Raw genomic sequence first — 20,901 nt, forward strand, 5'->3', positions numbered from 1 at the left:
GCGAGCGCGCATGCGCGGCCCACTTCTTCGCGTGTCAGGAACGTACGCGACTTAAAGGGTCCGTTCTATTGTAAACAATGCTAAACTATACTGTAAACATACCGCGCGATAAAAGGTCTTGTTTTTTTGGAAAACAATAACAGATGGAATTTTGACATGAAAACACATGTTATGTATTTTATATCTATCTTGATCATTCTTATATATTCCAATTATTCATCAGAAGAGATATTATTTGATTAATTTTAATAGCCTTCTCAGTTAATAAATTGCAATGTTTGTCTCTTCATATTTTTCATTTGTAATTTAATTGCTTTGATAATACATTATATATCCTAAAAATAAAAGAAAGAGAGAAAGAATAATCCTAGTTTTTAAAAATCTAGAGAACAGAGGTTGTTGAAGGAAAAAAGAAATTGGTACCCGTGAAGGATCCCGCTGTGCACGGCACTGCGCATTCGTCGGCGCGTCATCATCGACCAATCGAAAGGGGGAAGCGGGAGGTCTGTGAAGATGACCGCATTCGCCGCTGGCCGCGCGAGATAGTCGATTCGAGATAGCGAAGTTGGCCGATGGTGGAGCGAGCACGCGAGTGACGTCATTGACGCGAGTGACGCGAGGAGCCGCCAATCAGCCAACCGTCAGTGCGCGCGGGTCAGTCGCGCGTGGTGGTTGGTCGTGTTCCTAAAACAGCGTGGATCTGTCGTGAGCGTCGCGTGTGCATCGTGAGGTAGAGCGAGATGGCGAGCCAGGACGATGTCGGCATCGGCGACTTCGTGCTGCTGGACGAGATCACGGTCGATCGCGTGGTGGAGAATCTCAGGACGAGGTACGTGCCGAGGCGATGGTCGTCGCCGAGGATGCCGGCGAGAATTCGCGGACGCGAGGTTGACAGGTGAAGTCGGCGTGGGGTGACGACGCGCAGACGCACGCGTTTCCCTTCGCCGACGACCGGAGGCCCCGCGTTCGGACGGTTCGTCGCGGCACCCGCGAGAGGGTGTGGCCTGCGTGTGTCAGCAGGTGCTAGGACTCGAAAGGTTTCAATTTTCAAGACTGTTGTAAATATTAATTAACGACTGATCGATTCTTCTTTGAAAAAAATGGCATTAACTCTTCTGTCAATACATAATTTGTCATCAATGTAGGAGTACCAATTGCGTGTTTTGACGCATCGCACTATGACAATTTCTTTATAGCTGCTGGGCATTTTTTCTCGTTATATTTTAGGAAGTTTTTTCTGAATATATAAAAGCCCTTTGTATTTTAATTCGGACGAATTGAGTACCCAGGTATCTATTCATTGACAGAAGAGTTAAAAGAAGATAGCGATGATTGATTATACGCCGACTAATTTATTTGTTTTATGTCAACGAGAGAACTGGAAAAGATGTGTGAAAAATGTGTAAAGTAATCTGGAATGACTTCACATAGAGAGATAAGAGAAAGGGAAATGAAATAATATACGCATTGTTTCTGTTTCTCTGTCTTTCTCTTTCATATCTTTCGCTTAAAAAGTGTTAAAGCTGTATTCCTAATATATGTTACTTGATCCGCTAAAAGGTAAGGAAGACGTCCAAGGAGACGTCCGATATCGTTTCCACTGGATAGCCTTGGTCGAATAATTTTTAGTCAACGATAGTTTTTTTTTTATACGAGGATCGGATTGTGAGGTTCGTGTTTTTCTTTGGTGCAGCAAAAAATGCGACGAAAATATGCGAAACTTATCGCTACGTTAGAAGCATTTATGTATCCTATTTTATATCGTACATTTCTGGTTTTTTTGTCATTAGAGTGTTTTAAAATTTAAATCGTTAATTCTTACTTCGGTATCTTTATTAGGGTTTGGTATTTCGTTAACAATAAGTAAAATTATTCTTTATTTAAGAAAGTAAATAAAAATTGAACGTAAATTTTATTTTCGTCTGATTATCTTTTTTTTGTAGATAGCTTCAGTTTTCATGCATTTATTTTCATATAGTTGATAATTTTAATGACTGTAGTTTTCGTCAGTTTCGTAGAGCAGTTACGCGAGTTGATGCTAATTATTATGGTTAACTCTTTATATTACATACTTTTTCATATATATTACAGGCGAGTTGTAATTTAGAAATAGATGAATACTAGGTGCAATGAACAATGGTTGCAATCGGATTTTAGATGACAGTAAAGAGCGATTGCATCAACGCTAACTAGCGTTAATTATAGTTAATAGTTCATTCTTCGTCTTTCACAAACGGAATTGTAATTTAGAATAAAAACAGCAGCACGTTGAATTAAATAAAGAATACAGAATTAAATATTATTAAATAGAATTAAATTAACTATTATTAACCGAGATCGGTGTAAGTCGAGTCAAATGTCCCATATAATAATAATTTTTCTCGCAAAACTATCATTTTTTTTTAATTAATAAAAAATTGATACAAAACTATATAGGGATATTGAAATATTATTAAAATATTTTACTACAAATTGAATCTTCAAAAATTCCTATTATCTTAATATCTATTAAAATCTTTACTTTTTAATATCTATTAAAATATTCATCTACTACTTTAATATTTATATTAAAATATTTTCTTAAAAATTAAATCTTGTATAAATTGCAATCGTTATTCTATATCCAATTTTGTTTGATCATAATTCTTTACACAAATCTTTTCTATTTTATATCGTAATTAAATTAGCTGATTCACGTTTCTAAAAACATGTAATTGACGCACGATAAGCGACGTATATTATGATTTAAAAAATTGTAGCTCGCTGTCGCAAAAAGAAACACGTTAGGGAAATCATTCTGATTCACCTGACCTATACTCGTCTCTACATTGTGAATCGTGGAATTGTATATCGCACTGCGAGCAACTGACGGAAGCGACGATACCTGTTGCATACGCTGATTACGCCGGCGTATCGTTTTATATACGTTTTATACATAAAAAAACATGCGTATTTACACGCGTGCTTGCGTGCGTTCGCCATAAATTCGCGCCCGAGACCGGAGACACAATGTAATAACGTAATATAATAACATAATTGAAGATGAAACGCGGACATACGAGATACACATATGTTTCACTCTAAAATATATATAATCTCATAATTTAAGAAATTTTTCTTTTTTTTTACAGAGAAGAAATTCTGCGAAGAATCACAAAATTCATAATAAAAATTCATAATGTATATTAGATATTTATAGATATTATTTCATAAGAGTTGTAAGCTAGTTTAATAGTATGCTGAAAAGAATATTGCTGAAAATTGTATTTAATTTCTGATATTTTGTAAAAAATATCTGCATTAGATTAATTGGCATTTGAATCGATTATAGCGGTTGAAGTTTAACGATGCACGCGCGTATGACGCATTTCTTGGAAGACATGTATATTTATGAGTGAAGATGAATGACGCGCTCTGATTCATCGTACAAACTGAAATTACATCAGATGCATCACGCGAAATCGCGAATAAATCATTAGATTAAATTAAGTTGAGTACAAAGGAGCGATCAATTGGATAAACATATCTAATTGGATTAGGAACCAATTGCTAAGGATAAACATCGGATTGGACAGGTGTAGAGTTAGATTAGAAATTCTTTAATTGGCTAAATATTATGCAGCTATTTAAAAATAGCTGCATAATTTTAAAATGTAAAATATTTAATTTTGAGAAACAGGGGCAATGGAGGATTTAAATTAGAGAGATCGAGATATTTAAGTATACATATACATATTATAGCTACATAAAGAGCGAACTTAAAGAACAACATAAAAATTTTTAGATTGTTATAATTCAAGCGAATTACTTGAATTTATTTGCTTATCGCGACATCATAATTTGGCCAAAAAATATTTCCTCCTAAAACTATCTCGTATCAACTCCGTATCATCTATTGTAGTTTAACTCCATATGTATCATAGTTTCGAAAGCTTCAGATACACATTGTCATTTCTGAACTAGATTTCAAACGAGTTTGCCTAGAATTTTTTTCTACGCTTCAATGAAACTATTAACATTATTCGGATCATTCTACAACTTTCACAAAAAAAAGACAAAAATGCACTTAAAATAAAAATCTCTATTTAGCGATAAAAGTATCCGACAGCAAAATATATCCTTAAGAAGAAATACTTCTCTTTTCAGAAACAGGAATAACATTTATAAAAATAATTATATATATATATATATATATATATATATATATAATACATATAAAATACAATTATTTCCTTATCGCGGTTATATTAATATTTCAAAGAAGAGTATCTTCTTAATTAAAAATTAATTACATTAAGATGAAAAAATAATTGATGTTATATAAAAAGCAGTATAATAATACACAATTATTTTAAATAAATACAATCTGATATATAATGTATAAATCAATTACAAGTATATCTCGCAACACAATTCGAATATAAGTTCAAATTTTTATTTTTACCGGTTTCTGTCGTATTATTTCGGCCAACGATCAACGAGTCGCATTAAATATCGTCTCCGACGCCAACGCAAGACAAGACGAGACCAGAGACGAGGCGAATGCGTTTAGCGGTAAACGATGAGAATGGTGAGCGTTCAAAGTGAACGTTGTATCCTAGGATACGCGCGATGAATATATGTATATGTATATATACGGTTCGCGTAATCCTTATCGAGGCTCGCGTTGCCGGATGAGTCATCACCCTCGAATCCGTATGCATACTGGATTATGCGAGCGTAATTCTCGAGCGAGATTCGGGCATTAGCCGATGGATAATTAATTACGAAATAGCATCATGCATGTTGAAAATGAATCAAATGGGAGAATTATATCGCAAATTCCATTTTTTTTTAATAACTAAAGAATATAATTATTTTTATTATTTTATTTATCTTCAAAAATAGAATTATTAATCCAGATATGCTACTATAATACGCTAATTGATTTAAAATGATTTATAAAATCGAAGAAGTTATATTGCAAACTCAATATTTTAATGATTAAAGGGGTAAATGATTTTTATTATTTCATTTATCTTAAAGAATAGATATATTAATTCAGAATTTTTCGAGAGAATACTGTCCTATAATTAATGCTACTGTAATACGTTAATTGATTTAAAATGACAGTTTCATTATGTAAATTAGCCAGTTTCTTTGGCTCATCAAAGTTCAACAGATTTTTTTTTTAATCGAATGTGAAACTCAGGAGGAAAGCGAAAAATATTCTCGAAATGTTGAATATTAATGAATATAATATCGATTTGAAAACTTTGCCACATTGTTGGAAGTGCAATTATTTACACTAGCGACTACGCAATTGTCGAAGTAAGGACAAGTGACTCATTATGCTTCGGTAATCTCAAAGCCGATCTTGTATGTCTGACAAGCGATAATTCTTATCTTTCGTTGGCTCGAATAAAATGTGTCAATTTATAGTTTTCATAAAATGTAAAACTTGAAGAACGATTTTCCTAATCTGAACAAGATGCTTCCTTGAATTGTGCATCCTACTTATGCAAAAATATTCGCATTGTATCAGTATCTTGAAGCTTATTAAAAAATTTGATTTTAATAAAATTAATTTATTCACAGAATGCACTCTCTATTTTGTTTCGATAAACATGCTCTCTGTATATATTCAATATTAATTAAAATTATTAAAATTAATTAAATTTCTGTTGCAGATTTAATGGTGGGAAGATTTACACGTACATCGGCGAAGTTTGCGTTAGCGTGAATCCTTACAGAAGCACCAACATCTACGATGCGGACCAAATTAATAAGTACAAAGGTACACGCGAATAAAGTTACATGGAAGGGAGAGGGAGGAGAGAGAGGATATTAAAAATATTACATAAAAAAAAATATTTGACATATAACAAGATTATATAATATGAATATGAGATTAAAAATGTCTAGCACGTATAATTTTTCTGAGTATTTTTTTTTTAATTTTAAAAACTATTTTCACAGGTAGAGAACTATTCGAGAACCCACCGCACATCTTCGCGATCGCGGATGCGGTACATAAAGAGATGAAGCAACAGGGCAGAGACACGTGTATAGTGATAAGCGGCGAGTCGGGTTCCGGTAAAACGGAAACTAGCAAAATCATCATGAAATATATCGCCGCTGTGACGAATCTAAGCGGTCAGCAAGAAATCGAAAGGTATGTATATAAATTAAATTCCCATTTGAAAGCGAATAGGCAATTTACTGTCAGTTCTCGCTATCTAATCTTGCGCGAATCTTAAACGATAAGATTAAATATCTTGCATTTTTACGAACTATTGTAGAGGGTTTGATTGCATAAAATACTTGACGTAAGATTCCATTACAAATATTTTTGTTTCGTATAGCGACAATTAAACGCGCATGATTCTTTTGGCAGGGTAAAGAATATTCTCATTCAATCCAACTCGATATTGGAAGCATTCGGCAATGCCAAGACGAACAGGAATGACAACTCGTCACGATTCGGAAAGTACATGGATATCAATTTCGATTTCAAGGGAGACCCCGTGGGCGGTCACGTGACCAATTATCTCCTCGAAAAATCGCGGGTGGTCTATCAGCAAAAGGGAGAACGCAACTTTCATTGCTTCTATCAGGTATCGTTGTCGCCTAATTTTTATATCGCGCGATTAGAACTAAAATTATTAATTTATCACGTGAAAAATACTGCCTGGGGTTAAAGAAATACCCTTGATTTTTAGTTACTAAATGGCTGCAGCGAGACCGAATTGAACAAGCTACGTTTGGTCCGCGACCCGGCCGCGTATTACTTTGTCGGCAACGGGAGCAATAATAAAACGGCCATCTCCGACAGAAGCGACTATAAAACCGTTTACACTGCCATGTCCGTCCTTGGATTCTCCCCGAATGAGACGCAGACCGTATGGAATATCGTTGCTGGTATCCTGCATTTGGTAAGTAGAATCGACATAAAACTACTTTTTTCCACTACTTCTTATATTTTTCTTTTGCCGAGAATTCTTGCCGATTTCGCTCACTGTTACTTTCTTATTATTTTTCAGGGTAACGTCACCTTCAGATTGGACGATGATAAGCTTATAATTGAAAACAACAGCGCTTTAAATGACACTGCCAACTTGTTCTCCATAAGCTCGAAAGATTTGAGCACCGCTCTTTCGCAGAGAGTCATAGCGGCAGGTGGAGAAGTCATGCAGAAGACTCACACTTTGATAGAAGCCGAGTATGGCCGAGATGCTCTGGCAAAGGTATAGTCTACTGCGAATACATTTATTTTTACAGAATTTTGCATTTATTATATATATATTGAGAGAAATCCTTTTTATAAAACTTTATCTTTATATCTAGATCTTTATAAATCTTTCAGGCTATATACGAGCGATTGTTCACGTGGATAGTATCGCGAGTCAATGATTCGATCATCGTGAATGACAACAACAAGGTGAAGAGATACGGAACGCTGATCGGCGTACTCGACATCTATGGCTTCGAAATCTTCGACATGAATAGTTTTGAACAATTTTGCATCAATTATTGCAACGAAAAGCTGCAACAGCTTTTCATCGGTAAGCGTAACGCTATACGCGTGGAAACGCTTTGAGAAACTGTAAGAATTGTAAGATTATTTCGATTGTAATTAGTAACATTTTTATCGCAGAATTGGTGCTGAAACAAGAACAAGAGGAGTATCAAAAGGAAGGGATTGCTTGGCAAAACATTGAATACTTCAACAACCAGATTATTTGCGATTTAGTTGAGCAACCTCATAAGGGAATTATAGCGATCATGGATGAAGCTTGTCTCAATGTCGGGAAAATCACTGACGAGGTAGTTGATTAATTAATTTCTGTTAATTAAGAAGTTTTTGTGAAGATTAAAACAAAAAATACTTTATTCTCTAGTTGCTTCTCAATGCGATGGATAAAAAACTAGCAGATCATAGACACTATAGCTCTCGACAATTAAAGCCAACGGATAAAGAATTGGAACATAGAACACAGTTCAAGATCAAACACTATGCCGGCGATGTGGTTTACAATATCAACGGCTTCCTTGACAAAAACAAAGATACGCTCTTCCAAGACTTCAAACGCTTGCTCTATAAAAGCAATAATTCCATAATTAGTAAAATGTGGCCCGAAGGTGCCCAAAATATTTTGAAGGTAGATAATCATGCATATGTTTAACACTTAAATGTAGTTAAATTAATTTTACTTATATGACATTCGAAGATAGTATTTAACTAATTCAGTCCATTACCGAATTATTTTAGACGACGAAAAGGCCTTTAACTGCTGGCACATTGTTCCGCAATTCTATGATCGCATTGGTGAAGAATTTAGCGAGTAAGGAACCGTTTTATGTCAGGTGTATAAAACCTAATGAAGTAAAGTCTCCCGTCGTGTTCGACGACGAAAGAGTGAACCATCAAGTGAGATATTTGGGACTCTTAGAGAACATATTGGTGAGACGAGCTGGTTTCGTATACAGGCAACGATACGACAGATTCCTGAAAAGGTATTGGATAATAGAATTAAATATTATTTACATGAGTTACGTAATTGTGTTAATCAATATATAAGAATTAATTTCTTAAACATTTTCTAAATTGTATCACAGTGTTATAACTGTCATGTTAAATTAAAACAAACTTGATTTTTCGTTGCCAGATACAAAATGATATCACAATACACGTGGCCAAATTTCCGAGGTGGCAACGACAAGGACGGTGTACGAACGTTGATGGAAGAGAAAAATTTTTCAAACGACGTTAAATATGGTTACACGAAGATATTCATTCGCTCGCCGCAAACTCTATTTGCATTAGAAAAGGTTAGTCGATATATATAAATGATCCAATTTAATTTTAAGCATATTACAATTTGTACTCGTATTAGATATTGATTCTATTCCATAGATTGATATTATACCTAAATTAATTTATTCACAGGCTCGCAGCGATTTAATACCGGGTATCGTGATTCTCCTGCAAAAGCAATGGCGAGGATACCTATGTCGTCAAAGGTACAAGAAGATGAAGGCCGCGTTAATTCTGATGGATCACTATAAAAGATACAAACAACGCATTTATATCAACGAGCTCGAGCGAACATTCAGAAATGCCAAAAAAATGCAGAATTATGGCAAGCGTTTACCATGGCCGCGCGAAAATTTCGCCGTGAGACATGTGGTGCCCGCCTTAAAGAACATGTATGCGAGATGGTGGGCGTGGATGGTGCTCAGAGTGATTCCTCGGGAAGATTGGCCGCAACTACGATTGAAGGCAAGTTTTTCTTCTTTTTTTTTATTACAAAAAGCTAATAAAAATTATAATTCTTCAATTTTAAGAAAGAATAGAATTTTTAATATACCTAATCTATTAATATGTCAAATTATATTATATAAATTTAATTTGCCTATTAAATCAAGCATGACTAACATTAATATTATTATCAGATGGCAGCGGGTGCCGTGTTGCGTTCGAAGAGATCCTATTGGGGCCAAGATCGTCGCTGGGAAGGAAACTACTTGTCCAAACCGGACGAAAACCCTCAGAGCGATGTCTTCAATTCCTCGATAAACAACCTTCGAAACACCTATCACTTCAAGACTGTCCTGTTCAGCGCATTTATCAAGAAAACTAACAGGTTTTTTCGTTTTTGCCAATCTGATGAAATCTTATAAGTAGTGTATAATGTAGTAATCTGACAAATTGTGCAGGTTTAATAAACCAGCGAATCGCGTACTAGTGGTGACGGAACATGCCGTATACAAGCTAGATGACGTGAGATTTAAAAGCAAGAAGAAAGGCATACCAATCGCGGAAATCACCGGTCTCAGCGTCTCGCCCGAAAAGGATCAGTTTATCACGATACATTCGAATCGCGGAAACGATTTTATTCTTTCCATCATTGCCAAAGACGACAGGATCGGAGAGCTAGTCGGCATACTGAGCAATCGATACTATCAGTAAGACGTTTTTTCAAAAAGTATTTCAAAGAAAATATTTCTTAAACGTTTATTAAATATATCTAAATGCATATTTTTAATAATCATATATACATATGTATTTAAAGTATTTAAAAATTGTAAATTTTAAAAAATTAATGTAATTTTAAGCGAATTTCGAGATTATTATATCTTTTAATTACAATCTTATTTTAAAGAATAATAATGAAATGTATTTTTTTTAACAGATTGCGTGGCGCCGATCTGCACGTAACAGTGGACATCAAGTTTAAGTGCATGTTAGGCAATAAAAGCAAATTGTTACGCATCGAAGTAATGCCTGACGTGAACGAGCCTACATTCAGGAAAGACGGCAATCAAATTATTTATGCCATTCCACCATCGGTGAGCATTATCGACGGTGGCAATAATACTAGACAACAAATTCGCACGGCCAGTTAAAATCTGACAAGCTATTCGAGGCTGTACTATGTATCGAGTATATTTTGTAATAATATATATAGGTCGTAAACATGTTGTACGCCATAACAATACTATTGTTGTAAGAAAATCCGTTTAACGATTTCGCGAGATGACATCGGATTTCGCGTTTGAAAGTTTTCCCAGTTGAATCGATTGTTCCGCAATGCATATTTTTTTATGCAATATTAATATTAATTACATTATGATGTATGTAAGTGCGATGCAATTTTTCTATGATAAAATTCGATTGAAAGTCCGATCAATGTTTTGCATTTATTACGTAATCAGTTTAAATTAAATATGATGTATCGAGAGAAATTCTTGTTGCATCCTAATTGTACATATATTACATTGATCGGAAATTCAAATAAGTTTTTTTTTCTAGGAGATTTGGCAGGACAGTTATAATCACGGCAAGATATATAACCATGTTTTATCAAAAAATCTAATATCTAACATCTAATATTATTATAATATTATAATATTATTATTATAATATATTTAACAATGTTATTTGCTCTATCTGTTTCTCTCAACAATTTCAGTGGTAATGAGAATTTAAAGAAATATTAACATTTTTTGAAATTAAACGCTAAAAAAATTAAAACTTTACCAACCGCTGTGCCTGCATAATAAACATATATCCAGAATAGAAAAGATATTCATATTGCAGTACAAGTTAATTATGCGACATATATACAAGTCACTTTGAGCATACCATAAATTTTATGAACGCCGTTATATTCCATTAAATATTGCGCACATACGGTGCATTTTTTTCTGTAAATATTATATAGTATTATAAATATTGTTAGCTTATATAACAGTGTAAGGACGAAACATGAATCCACGAAAGTGAATTTCACCAGAGTATAATAGTGAATGCATAATTTATATACAAGATCTTTTATAAATTACTTATGGAATTTTATTTTCCACAAAAGAAAATAATTCTATCAATGTTACGATGATTATACACAGAACAATTTTTCATTAACTCCGATGTATTATAAGCTAGTGGCCTTCTACTTATTATTAGTATCAGATAAATCAGAATATTTCATATTTTTAAAGCTTTTTTTACATAAATATATAAATTATATTGAAAGCAGAATGACAAGAGCAATATATACAAGTTTACACCATAGTGCCTGCCAATTCGACATAAGTGTAACAAGAATTAAATGTATTTTCCAAAAAATTTTGCATTCTTCCATGTACTTAGATTAAGAAGAGACTTAAGAAATGTAGGAATATATATATAAATACGTATATGATTAATCAAAATATATGTATTATTTTGATTGTTCGATTTAATATGAAAAAAATTATTGTACATTGCCATCGATGTCATTAATCTGGTACTTATGCATTTATGAAGTATTTGTTAGAAACAAGATAGTCCGCTTATTTTTTTTAGTTTATATTTCTATATTTATAGAAAAAGATTATGTTACTTTGATTGGTATAATTGTGATCACAAAGCGCTCTAGAGCATGTTGAGAAAATCGTGCCATTGTTAGAAAATAAAATGAAATTTTCTTCTTATATCTTGTTTGTTATATTCCTAGTATTATACAATGAAAACAAAATTGGTTATCAATTACGCACTTCATTACATTCAATATATACATAATATAAAGAACATTTTGTATAATTTTTTTATTGTTGAAAAAAAGCAATATCTTTATACAAAAAAACACATTACACTAGTCAATCCGTTGATACATGTATATGTATCCTAATTCTTTCGGCGGGTTTTCAGATAAAGCGACCTGTAAGAATAAATTTGTGTAAAGAGAGAGAAAAACGAGATTTTAAAAATTATATATATATATATATATATATATATATATATAATCACATAAAGATATTTAAAAAAGAGTATTATCTAAAAGTAATAATATCATACTTTTTCATCGTTAAATATCACCCATCGGTATCTTCCACTATTATCTTTCTTCAATAAATGACAAACGTAATGGCCTACCATCGTTGATGTGCCCATATGTGATATAAAACCCACTAGTTTGTATCCTAAAACACAAAAAATCAGGAAAAAATATTTTAATGAATTCATCTCAACGATGAATAAATAAGTTCTAACTTTGTAAATCTCATTAAAAAATTATTCGATTAATATAATTTTCCTTATCTGCAATTTATTTTATCAATCTGTATATTGGCACATTTAGTATATTGGCGCGTTAATTATGTCTATACTATTTTTAAGAGATATATTTTCTTTTGAATGATCGATGTTAGACTACAATTCATAGTTTGAGAAATAAACAATTTTGTGACTCACGATTGTTTCCGTCTCTAAAGTTCTCCTGTTTTGACGTCGTAGCACCATCCATTTCTTGGGCCTCGAGCTCAGCCTGATGACTAAAAATCCAATCAGCCGCACGCTCCAAGTTGTTATTAGTCGCCTTGAGCGCCTTTGTTGCTTGTTCTGGTGTAAAGCCTAGGGCTGTTACCATTTCCAAAGCAGCTTGATCTACGATAAATGTATCTTCCTCTGAAATCAATCAATAATTAATAATTAATAGTTTAAGCAAATCGACTGATTGCACCTACGATTGGACATCTGAGACGATCCTTACCTGGCTTGGGATCGACTCCTGGCGGCACGAACAGATCGTCGAAATCGGAATCTGCAATATGCTCCATCACCCAATTGGTCGCAGCCTCGAGACTGCGATTCTCCGTGAAGTACAAGGCCCGCTTGCACGCATTCGGTGGGAAACCCATGTCCGTCAGTTGATCAAGGAGAGCCGCGTCGTACACAGGCGGAGGCGGTGTCACACCATCCGGCAATAATTCCTCACCGGGTTGTAAGCCACTTCCGCGCAAGAAGCTCAAGTCTACCGTGTCCGGCATCTCTACCGCTACATCTAGCTTGATGGGCGTCCAATCCTCCTTTACCGTGAATTTCTTCAGATGAATTAATAAGTAGTCCGGGAAGCTGGCTAGTCTGGTGGTTCTGCAAGAGAATATAAGTGATTAAAAAATTAGATTAGTTGCTTTCTTTTCACAACCAGATGGCCGATAATCAAATGTACAATGCTTACTTATGCGCTATCGTTTTCTCGTTCAAAGCCGAACTATAAAATTGTTCCACAATTTCCGAACGACTGAAACTTTCGAGGCACGACGACAATTTTATACGGGGTCTTACGAGAGTATTGGAATCTAACTTTTGTCCTTTTGCTTCAGCTTCCTTCTTCTGAGTCTCGTAGGCAGTCACTTTGTCCTTATATAATATATTGGCTTGATTACTTTTAGTAAAAAAGACCTCATTTTTCAAGAACATAATCAAAACTATACCTTGTTTATCGCGGCCTCCAACGGTATTGGTAGCGGTAGGATATATTCCGGCCGATGGGTATACTTGACTTTATTAGATCTGCTACATTGATATCTCTCCTCCACTTTAAATTTAAAGCATTCCGTGGGACAGATCTCGTGTCGACTGTTGCGCTATTCGATCAATTTGCCGATTAGAATCGTTTCGACGAATACGTTTAGAGAATATTTAATAATTAAGTTCGCGAAAACAAACACGAAAAATTCGATTAAAATCCAAAAACTATGAAAAGCGATATTAATAATTACATTGAGTAGGTTAATCAGGTAAAGAAGGAATTCCTGAGCGTCCTGTTGCCGATTCGAGAAGAAGCCGGGATGTCCTCGACCAATCAGGACCTTAAACATGCGCGGGGGAATACCTTGCTGCGGCTCATCACTTGAGTCTGGTGGCTCTGAGTATTTGCCAGAGAGCAAGCCAAAGCCCAGTTTCGCCCTGGAAAAATGGCAATTCCTCGAATTATATTTTGGACAATCGCCAAAATTCTTTTATCGAGAACTACCGTAACTCACATCTGAACATTAACGTCTGCAGCTGGATCGTGCCAATTTTGCTGGAATATCTGCAGCGTCTTCTTCTCATATCTGAAATTTACAACGTCGATTCTAATATTTCTTTTATCAAATAAAAACTCCACCATGTATTTCACAATTAATCATGATAAAAATAGCCATATAAGAGAAAACAAATCGTATGAAAATTGTACGTACCTTTCAATAAAATCAGGAATAATATATAACATTTGCATGACGCTATTTAGGTAACAAGAATTTCCCAGATTAATTAGTCCGGTGTAGCCGGGACCATATAACGGTGTAAGCTTGGTGTAAGTTTCCTGGAGAGACACCCACTCGCCGAACTTCTGATTGAGATCCAATTCCAACTCGATCATCGACTTGTCTGTCTTCTCCATCTGCGAGATATTGATACCCCAATGTGACAGATGAGCTGTCAAATTCGGATCGTCCACCATGTCATCCTCGTCGTACGAGAACACGTCGGCCTTGCCGCCCTTGGTGATCGTCCCTAGTTTTACAGCCAAAGGATAACCGGTCGCGCGGTAGTGCTCAACCGCGTGGCCATTACCACCGCTTCCATCGTAGAACTTGCGACCGCAAAGTATACTGCCATCGGTCAGATTCAGCCAAAGGTTCTGCGTGAGATCGCAGTTCTCGCACTTCCAACCGCTCGGCGGGATCTTCCTGCCATTGTCCAGCTGTTTCAAATTCGCGGCGTGTCTAAAAATCCCAATAAGTTTTACAATCTTATTCAATTAATAAAGATTTTATCGAAACACACATATACACATCTCTGTCGTACTATTTAGAAATTAAAAAGATTTTAACAAATGTTTTATCTATTAGAAATAGAATTTTCATGCATGATATAAATTTCGAATAATAATTTAAGTTTAATAGTAATGCGTTTAATATATTACGAACACATATGATAAAATACAGCGTTATCCTTGTGCTAAATATATAATTTCTTTTTAGCATGTTTGTAATTAATCGGAGAATTAGAGAATCATTCAATTAATAATAAACTCCATAGAGAATTTCTCAAGAAACTCACTTTGATTCTGATCTGATCTCTCCATCCCACGTATTGGTTACAGCTTCTACTTGCGCTACCGCCCATGCACTTTCCATTTGTATTATAGTTTTGACTGCAAGTTCCACCTGTTCACAATTTTGTCCTTTAAGTATAATTATTAACTATACGCAATACAATTTTGCGAATAAATCTTACCTTATCAGGTAAACTGTTAGAGGGGTAAGGAATAGACCAGAAAGAAGGTAGAATAATTATATTATATTCGTCCTCGTAAGTATACTTCTGTTGATCAGGCATAAATCCACCAGCTGTTCCTATTGCTAGCCGCGTAATCTTCTTTTCAGGCCCATCTCCTTGTTCTTCAGACGAAATCTACAAAATGTTTTACACGTGTTTTTAAAGTCAGACTAAAAAAACTTGTGAAAAAAATATATTAAGTATCCGACAGGTCTTTTATATATACACTTTGTAGTTACGAATCAAAAGTAGTAAAAATTATACATCGATAGAAAAATTCCAATATTTGAATAAATTGTCAAGTGCGTAAATATTACATTTGATATTGTTCAGACACAGAAACAAACACAGAGACGTTGTATATACGTGATACTCCACTTGGATCAATTTTTAAACAGTCTTCAACATAGTTTGCTGAATAAATTAGAATCACCTCTTTCTTTGTACGTTTGATATGAAGAAACACAGGATACGAGGTCTTATTGTAGTACCACATGACATGATCCTGGCCGAAACCTAGGAAAGACGTAAGACTAACGTAGAGGCCGGTGTCCGAGTCCTTGAATGAAGAAGAGATTTTTTTCATCAATATAAGGATTACGATCGTTGTTCGCGCAGGACAAAAAAGGACAAAGGAATATCTTACTGGCGTGTCGAAGGAGTAAACACACTCGTCCTTGTATATCTTGTCGCTCTTTCGCGGGACATTGATCGTGTTGAGGTATTTCGTTAACGCTATCAGCTCCATGGCGAGAAACACAATTTGCCGGCGATGCGATCCTGTCGATTTCCCTCTTTCCTTCCTCGAGATTTCAACGCGAGGATCTCGTTGTCGGCGGATAAATCGCTAGAGGCGTTGCTTGTCATCTAACCTAACCTAACCCTAACCTAATTTGACATCGCCGTCGCCGGGTCGCGTATCGATGACACTGCGAGAATCGAGGAACGGCGGATCGACTGGACCGTGAATTATTTTTATTCTTTCAATATTATTCTTAATTTTACATTAAAAGTATATCGATTAATTTCCCAATCGCAATTAATTCATCGTTTCTCAACCGGCTCCGGTATATGTTGAAATATATTTCGAATTTTATTTATGTCGAAGTAACCTTTTTGACTATGTTCGCGCTGTTTCGATATTTCGATATTTCGATATTTCGATATTTCGATACTTGGAGATTGTCGATCGCAAAATGGCGGAGCGAAGGGACGCGGCGCGAGACGTAGTTCGAAACGTTGCGTGTTTTTGTCGTGATTTCTTGATCGTCCGGATGGAATTTCGGCGCCCGAAAGATTCGCGAGTGTCTCTCGTAAAGTATCGAACGTCCAAGTATTCGGGATCGCGTGTAGACACGCGTGTGAGTATCCGGATGTCGGCGATTCGTTTGTCGGCAGTGATTGAGGTTCTCTCTTTTCGTCGCGTACTTTTCATCACGTTTTGTTATCTTCTCGCCCAAGTGCAGCGATATCGGAGCAACGATAACCAGTATTTTGTATGCGTTCCTAATATTATATTCGTCAATATTATACATTTTGCATTCTCGTTACTGTACAAGCGTTGAATAATGATATCGGAGAGATCGCTTGAGAATAGATTTTCACATGCCTATGTGTGTGTAAAACCGTTACTCTTCCAACTTCATGTTTGAAAACAATACATTCGCAAATCAGATACAGAACGATACTTAATTTTTTATTTCTTACATCGCATCTATTGATTGAATAATATCTTACAATTATTCTGTATAAATAGAATTCCATAATTACTAGAATAATACAAACATAAAATATTTTGTAATAATCGAATTTTAAATATTATATTTTATTTATAACATATTATTATTTTTATTTTTATAACATATTATTTTAAAAATTAATTAGCAAATTAACTCCTCAGTCAGCTGATTACTGACAAAAAATATTAATAAGGTGTTAATTTGTGAATTAAATTTTAAAATAATAATGTTATAAAAATTAAAATAATAATATGTTATACCGAAAAACTACAGCAGTATTGATGCCTGCCACGGGACGCGCAACACGCCAAGGTCGCAAAGTCGGAGTTGTCCGGATCGCCGAGTCGAGCCGAGTCGAGCCGAGCCGACCCGAGCCGACCCGAGCCGAGCTCCGTGCTCCGAGCTCGCACGTACGCCGCGACCGCCGCCATTACGACTTTGCAACCTTGGCGTGCTGCGCGTCCCGTAACTGGCACAAAGCTGCCTGTTTGCTATAGGTGCATTTTCGGTTATTCGCGATCAACATTTGCTCGTCGCCGGTCCGCGACAGTACAAGTGTGAGTTTAGTGTTTTTGCGTGCTTAATTATTATCGTACAAAGTCGATTGCGTCGCGAAATCGTGTACCGACATCGTGATCACGATCTCACGGGCGAGTCGAATCCATTACACGGGCGAATCGAATCCATTACACGGGCGAATCGAATTACCGTTTTGCTTTCGACGCGAATTTTCCGAGTTTTTCGGCGTTGTCGATACAATTTCTACGTCGTTGAATTGTGATATATAAAACATAGTGAAATGTAGTATGCCCATTTCTTGGAATATCGGCGACTCCTGAGTGCGTCGTGAAGTAGTCGCCGCATCATCGTCGTTCGATGAGGCCTTCCGATAAGTGGGCCTTGAAAAAAGCGGCGACGCGAAAACAGAGCATCGGTTTTATTCGCGCGCGAATAAGCTCTCGCGATTCTCGCGTTTTACCGAAACGCATCGAAATGTAATATCTAAAATCCGGGCGTCGCCGCGCGTCGCGAACGAAAAAAATAACGCGAGTGCAAGTGTTTCGAGTGAGTGCCATAAAAAGGAACGGTGCGGATAGAGAGAGAGAGAGAGAGGTCGATGGCCCGGGGGCATCGGGCGGAGCAACGATAGGGTAAATATAATTTATAATTTATTTAATTTTTCACATTTGTTATTTGTGAGATTATCTAGTTATCTTCGCGATAATAATCCAAATTTTATATTGTTGTATAATAATGAATATAAAATATCCTGGATTTTATATTTTGAAATACTTTGAATATTTAATAATAAATATACTAATTTGTTTTTAATAATTTAATAATAATAAATATTTGTATATGTATAAAATACAATTTCTACATTGTATTATATTTAAGAGATATGTAGATATAATTATTTATGTGTTGCGCGTACCTAGATTCTTTTACCATTAAATATTTTAATTAAAATATTTAATAGTAAAAATAAATAGTAAAATATTTTAATTTAAATATTTTTTATAATTATTTCTAGCTTTCTTTAAAAAATATTTCTTTGCAAATTATGTAGTTTTTTAATATCTTAAAGTAAATAACAAAAGTTAACTATGCGCATATATATATAATCATTTTTTGCAACATTAAAATTAATATTTAAATTTTCAAATTAATTTTAATGTTTCAAAAAATGATTTAAAATATTATAAATGATTTAAATATTTTAATAATTGTTTTATATAATATTCATACGTTTATATTTTACAGATTAACATTGTCTACAATTCCGCGCATCAAATTGGTGAGTGTTAAATTATTTTAAAAGATTTTAAGGTAATGTATTTGTGAAAATTATATCAGAAATATTTTAATACATATACATACATATATATATGTATAAGATAAAAGTAGGAGTAGTAAACCTTTTTTCTCTGATAATTATAACATAATTTGCAATAATAGATGCATCGGTCAAATTCTTTTTTTTATTTTATTTTAATTCTTGCAAATTGTTTGATATCTAAATTTACCTTTTTTTATTTTTATACTTATTACACATTAAAAGAATTAAAGTCTCAAATTAATCGTAATATTATATATAAATATATATTATATATATATATCACAAATTCATTATCTTGAAATAAATGAATTAAGATAAATTATTGTATATATGTATGTGTTAAATTTTTGAATGTGTATCATAATAGAGATTTTTACAACGTGCATATGTTATAAACATAAAAAATAAGAAATGTATTAGTAATTAAAATACTTGATATTTTTTTGAAGAGATTTCTCCTTTCGAGAGGAAAAGGAGAGTGTATTTTTTATCATTATTTTTTACTAATGTATACATAGGTCTTTTTACATATTTCTGGCTGCGTTTCTACAGAATCGATTTAACATGTCTCTTTTTTAGAAAGGGATGATTGATATATAGTGTTTTAAGTGACTAATAAATTAATATATACGCTGATGTAAAAGAAACTCAAAGATAAAGCTGGCATACAATTTGTAATTTTATCTAATTGTAAGTCGTCGCATGTGTGTTACCAACTTAAAATCAATATATTCTACCTTATATTACTGGATTTCATCATTAAAATTATTAATCTAAAATTTTATCCTACATTTATTCTGATATGTTATCATTCTTCTGAGACAAGTTGTTAAAAGATTTTTAATCATTTTATCAAATCAAAAATACGTGTATAAGCGAATTTAGAGCATTCAAGTAGTATTCCCTAGCATTTTTCAACCAATAAAAACGCGTACCGAGCCGAGATACTTCCAGCCCTTTCATTGGTCCGCGATCGTGGGCCACACTAGAAATACAGTCTCATGAAAACCCTCTCGTCGGATCTAAAGGCATCGCAGAATCCTTTGTAAGGGATGCCATTAGCCCGAGCGAGCACCGAGGAGACCCGAAATACGAGCTGTCACGCGACATTTTTCACGTCGCGATTCGCTTCGTGGGTTTCCGTCGCGGTTAGTCGCTCGAAAGCGGATCTCACATGATGCAAACGCAACCGCAAACTAAACAAACGAGATGCTCCGCGACTCGAAAGCACACACGCGCATGTTTTCCTGCCCGATATCATATTTCAAAATTTTCCGACGAGCAAATTTTCACGGAATTGAGATAAAACAATTTTAAAAAGGAAAGAGGGGCGAGGGGGACAAGAAACGACGTGACGAGAAAATTTCGAACGGCGGGGGGGGGGAGGAAAATATTCGTCGGCGCTTCGGAGAAAATCCGCGTGCTTTTCCGCGGGCGGCTATATATAACCCCGCGTCGCGCAAGGTCAATGGTAAACGCGAAAGAGTCAATGTCAAAGGTGAACGTCGCTCGACGGTGAAAAACGCCGATCGCCGCATCGGACGCATCTCGTTCCTCTCTCGAGAGATATGCGGATGCCATTAATTATTATTAACTCCTTATACGCATGATCGCTTTCGGGCATACGTACGTCATCTCTCTTAGACTTGTGTTTTTTCGCTATTTTTCCCTCTATGAATGTCCGAATTTTTTTGGAGCACGTGCTGCCCCTAGACATAAGAACGTAAAAATAAAAACCCAGATAGCAC

The 20,901-nt window shown here is 34.9% G+C and overlaps 3 protein-coding genes across 3 annotated transcripts in view; 2 read left to right on the forward strand and 1 right to left on the reverse strand.

The window, feature by feature from the left end:
* Positions 1-544: 544 nt before the first annotated feature.
* On the forward strand, positions 545-11,958 carry Myo31df (Unconventional myosin ID). Its single transcript, XM_083034430.1, has 15 exons — positions 545-829; positions 5,670-5,776; positions 5,959-6,154; positions 6,377-6,596; positions 6,702-6,914; positions 7,023-7,226; positions 7,346-7,544; positions 7,637-7,806; positions 7,881-8,141; positions 8,252-8,496; positions 8,649-8,811; positions 8,930-9,262; positions 9,436-9,626; positions 9,700-9,948; positions 10,176-11,958. Exons 1-15 carry the CDS (start codon positions 741-743, stop codon positions 10,387-10,389), a joined length of 3,054 nt encoding a protein of 1,017 aa, XP_082890556.1. The 5' UTR covers positions 545-740; the 3' UTR covers positions 10,390-11,958.
* Positions 11,959-11,967: 9 nt separating this feature from the next.
* On the reverse strand, positions 11,968-16,477 carry Usp5 (ubiquitin specific protease 5). Its single transcript, XM_083034433.1, has 13 exons — positions 16,221-16,477; positions 16,008-16,133; positions 15,533-15,709; positions 15,356-15,462; positions 14,491-15,018; positions 14,293-14,364; positions 14,029-14,215; positions 13,741-13,893; positions 13,485-13,666; positions 13,017-13,396; positions 12,719-12,931; positions 12,323-12,447; positions 11,968-12,185 (listed from the first exon to the last, which is right to left on the reverse strand). Exons 1-13 carry the CDS (start codon positions 16,320-16,322, stop codon positions 12,120-12,122), a joined length of 2,418 nt encoding a protein of 805 aa, XP_082890559.1. The 5' UTR covers positions 16,323-16,477; the 3' UTR covers positions 11,968-12,119.
* A 904-nt stretch (positions 16,478-17,381) lies between these two features.
* The window catches only part of LOC145934164 (ribonuclease P protein subunit p14-like), a 38,452-nt gene continuing 34,932 nt past the window's right edge, over positions 17,382-20,901 (forward strand). Inside the window, exons 1-2 of the transcript XR_014425000.1 lie at positions 17,382-18,464; positions 19,078-19,111. The gene's annotated coding sequence lies outside the window, so the exon portion shown is untranslated. The remainder of the gene's footprint in view (positions 18,465-19,077; positions 19,112-20,901) is intronic.

Source organism: Prenolepis imparis, unplaced genomic scaffold (genome assembly GCF_030444845.1).
Source record: "Prenolepis imparis isolate NDT839.2.m4 unplaced genomic scaffold, iyPreImpa1.0 SCAF_3, whole genome shotgun sequence".
Taxonomy (NCBI): Eukaryota; Metazoa; Arthropoda; class Insecta; order Hymenoptera; family Formicidae; genus Prenolepis; species Prenolepis imparis.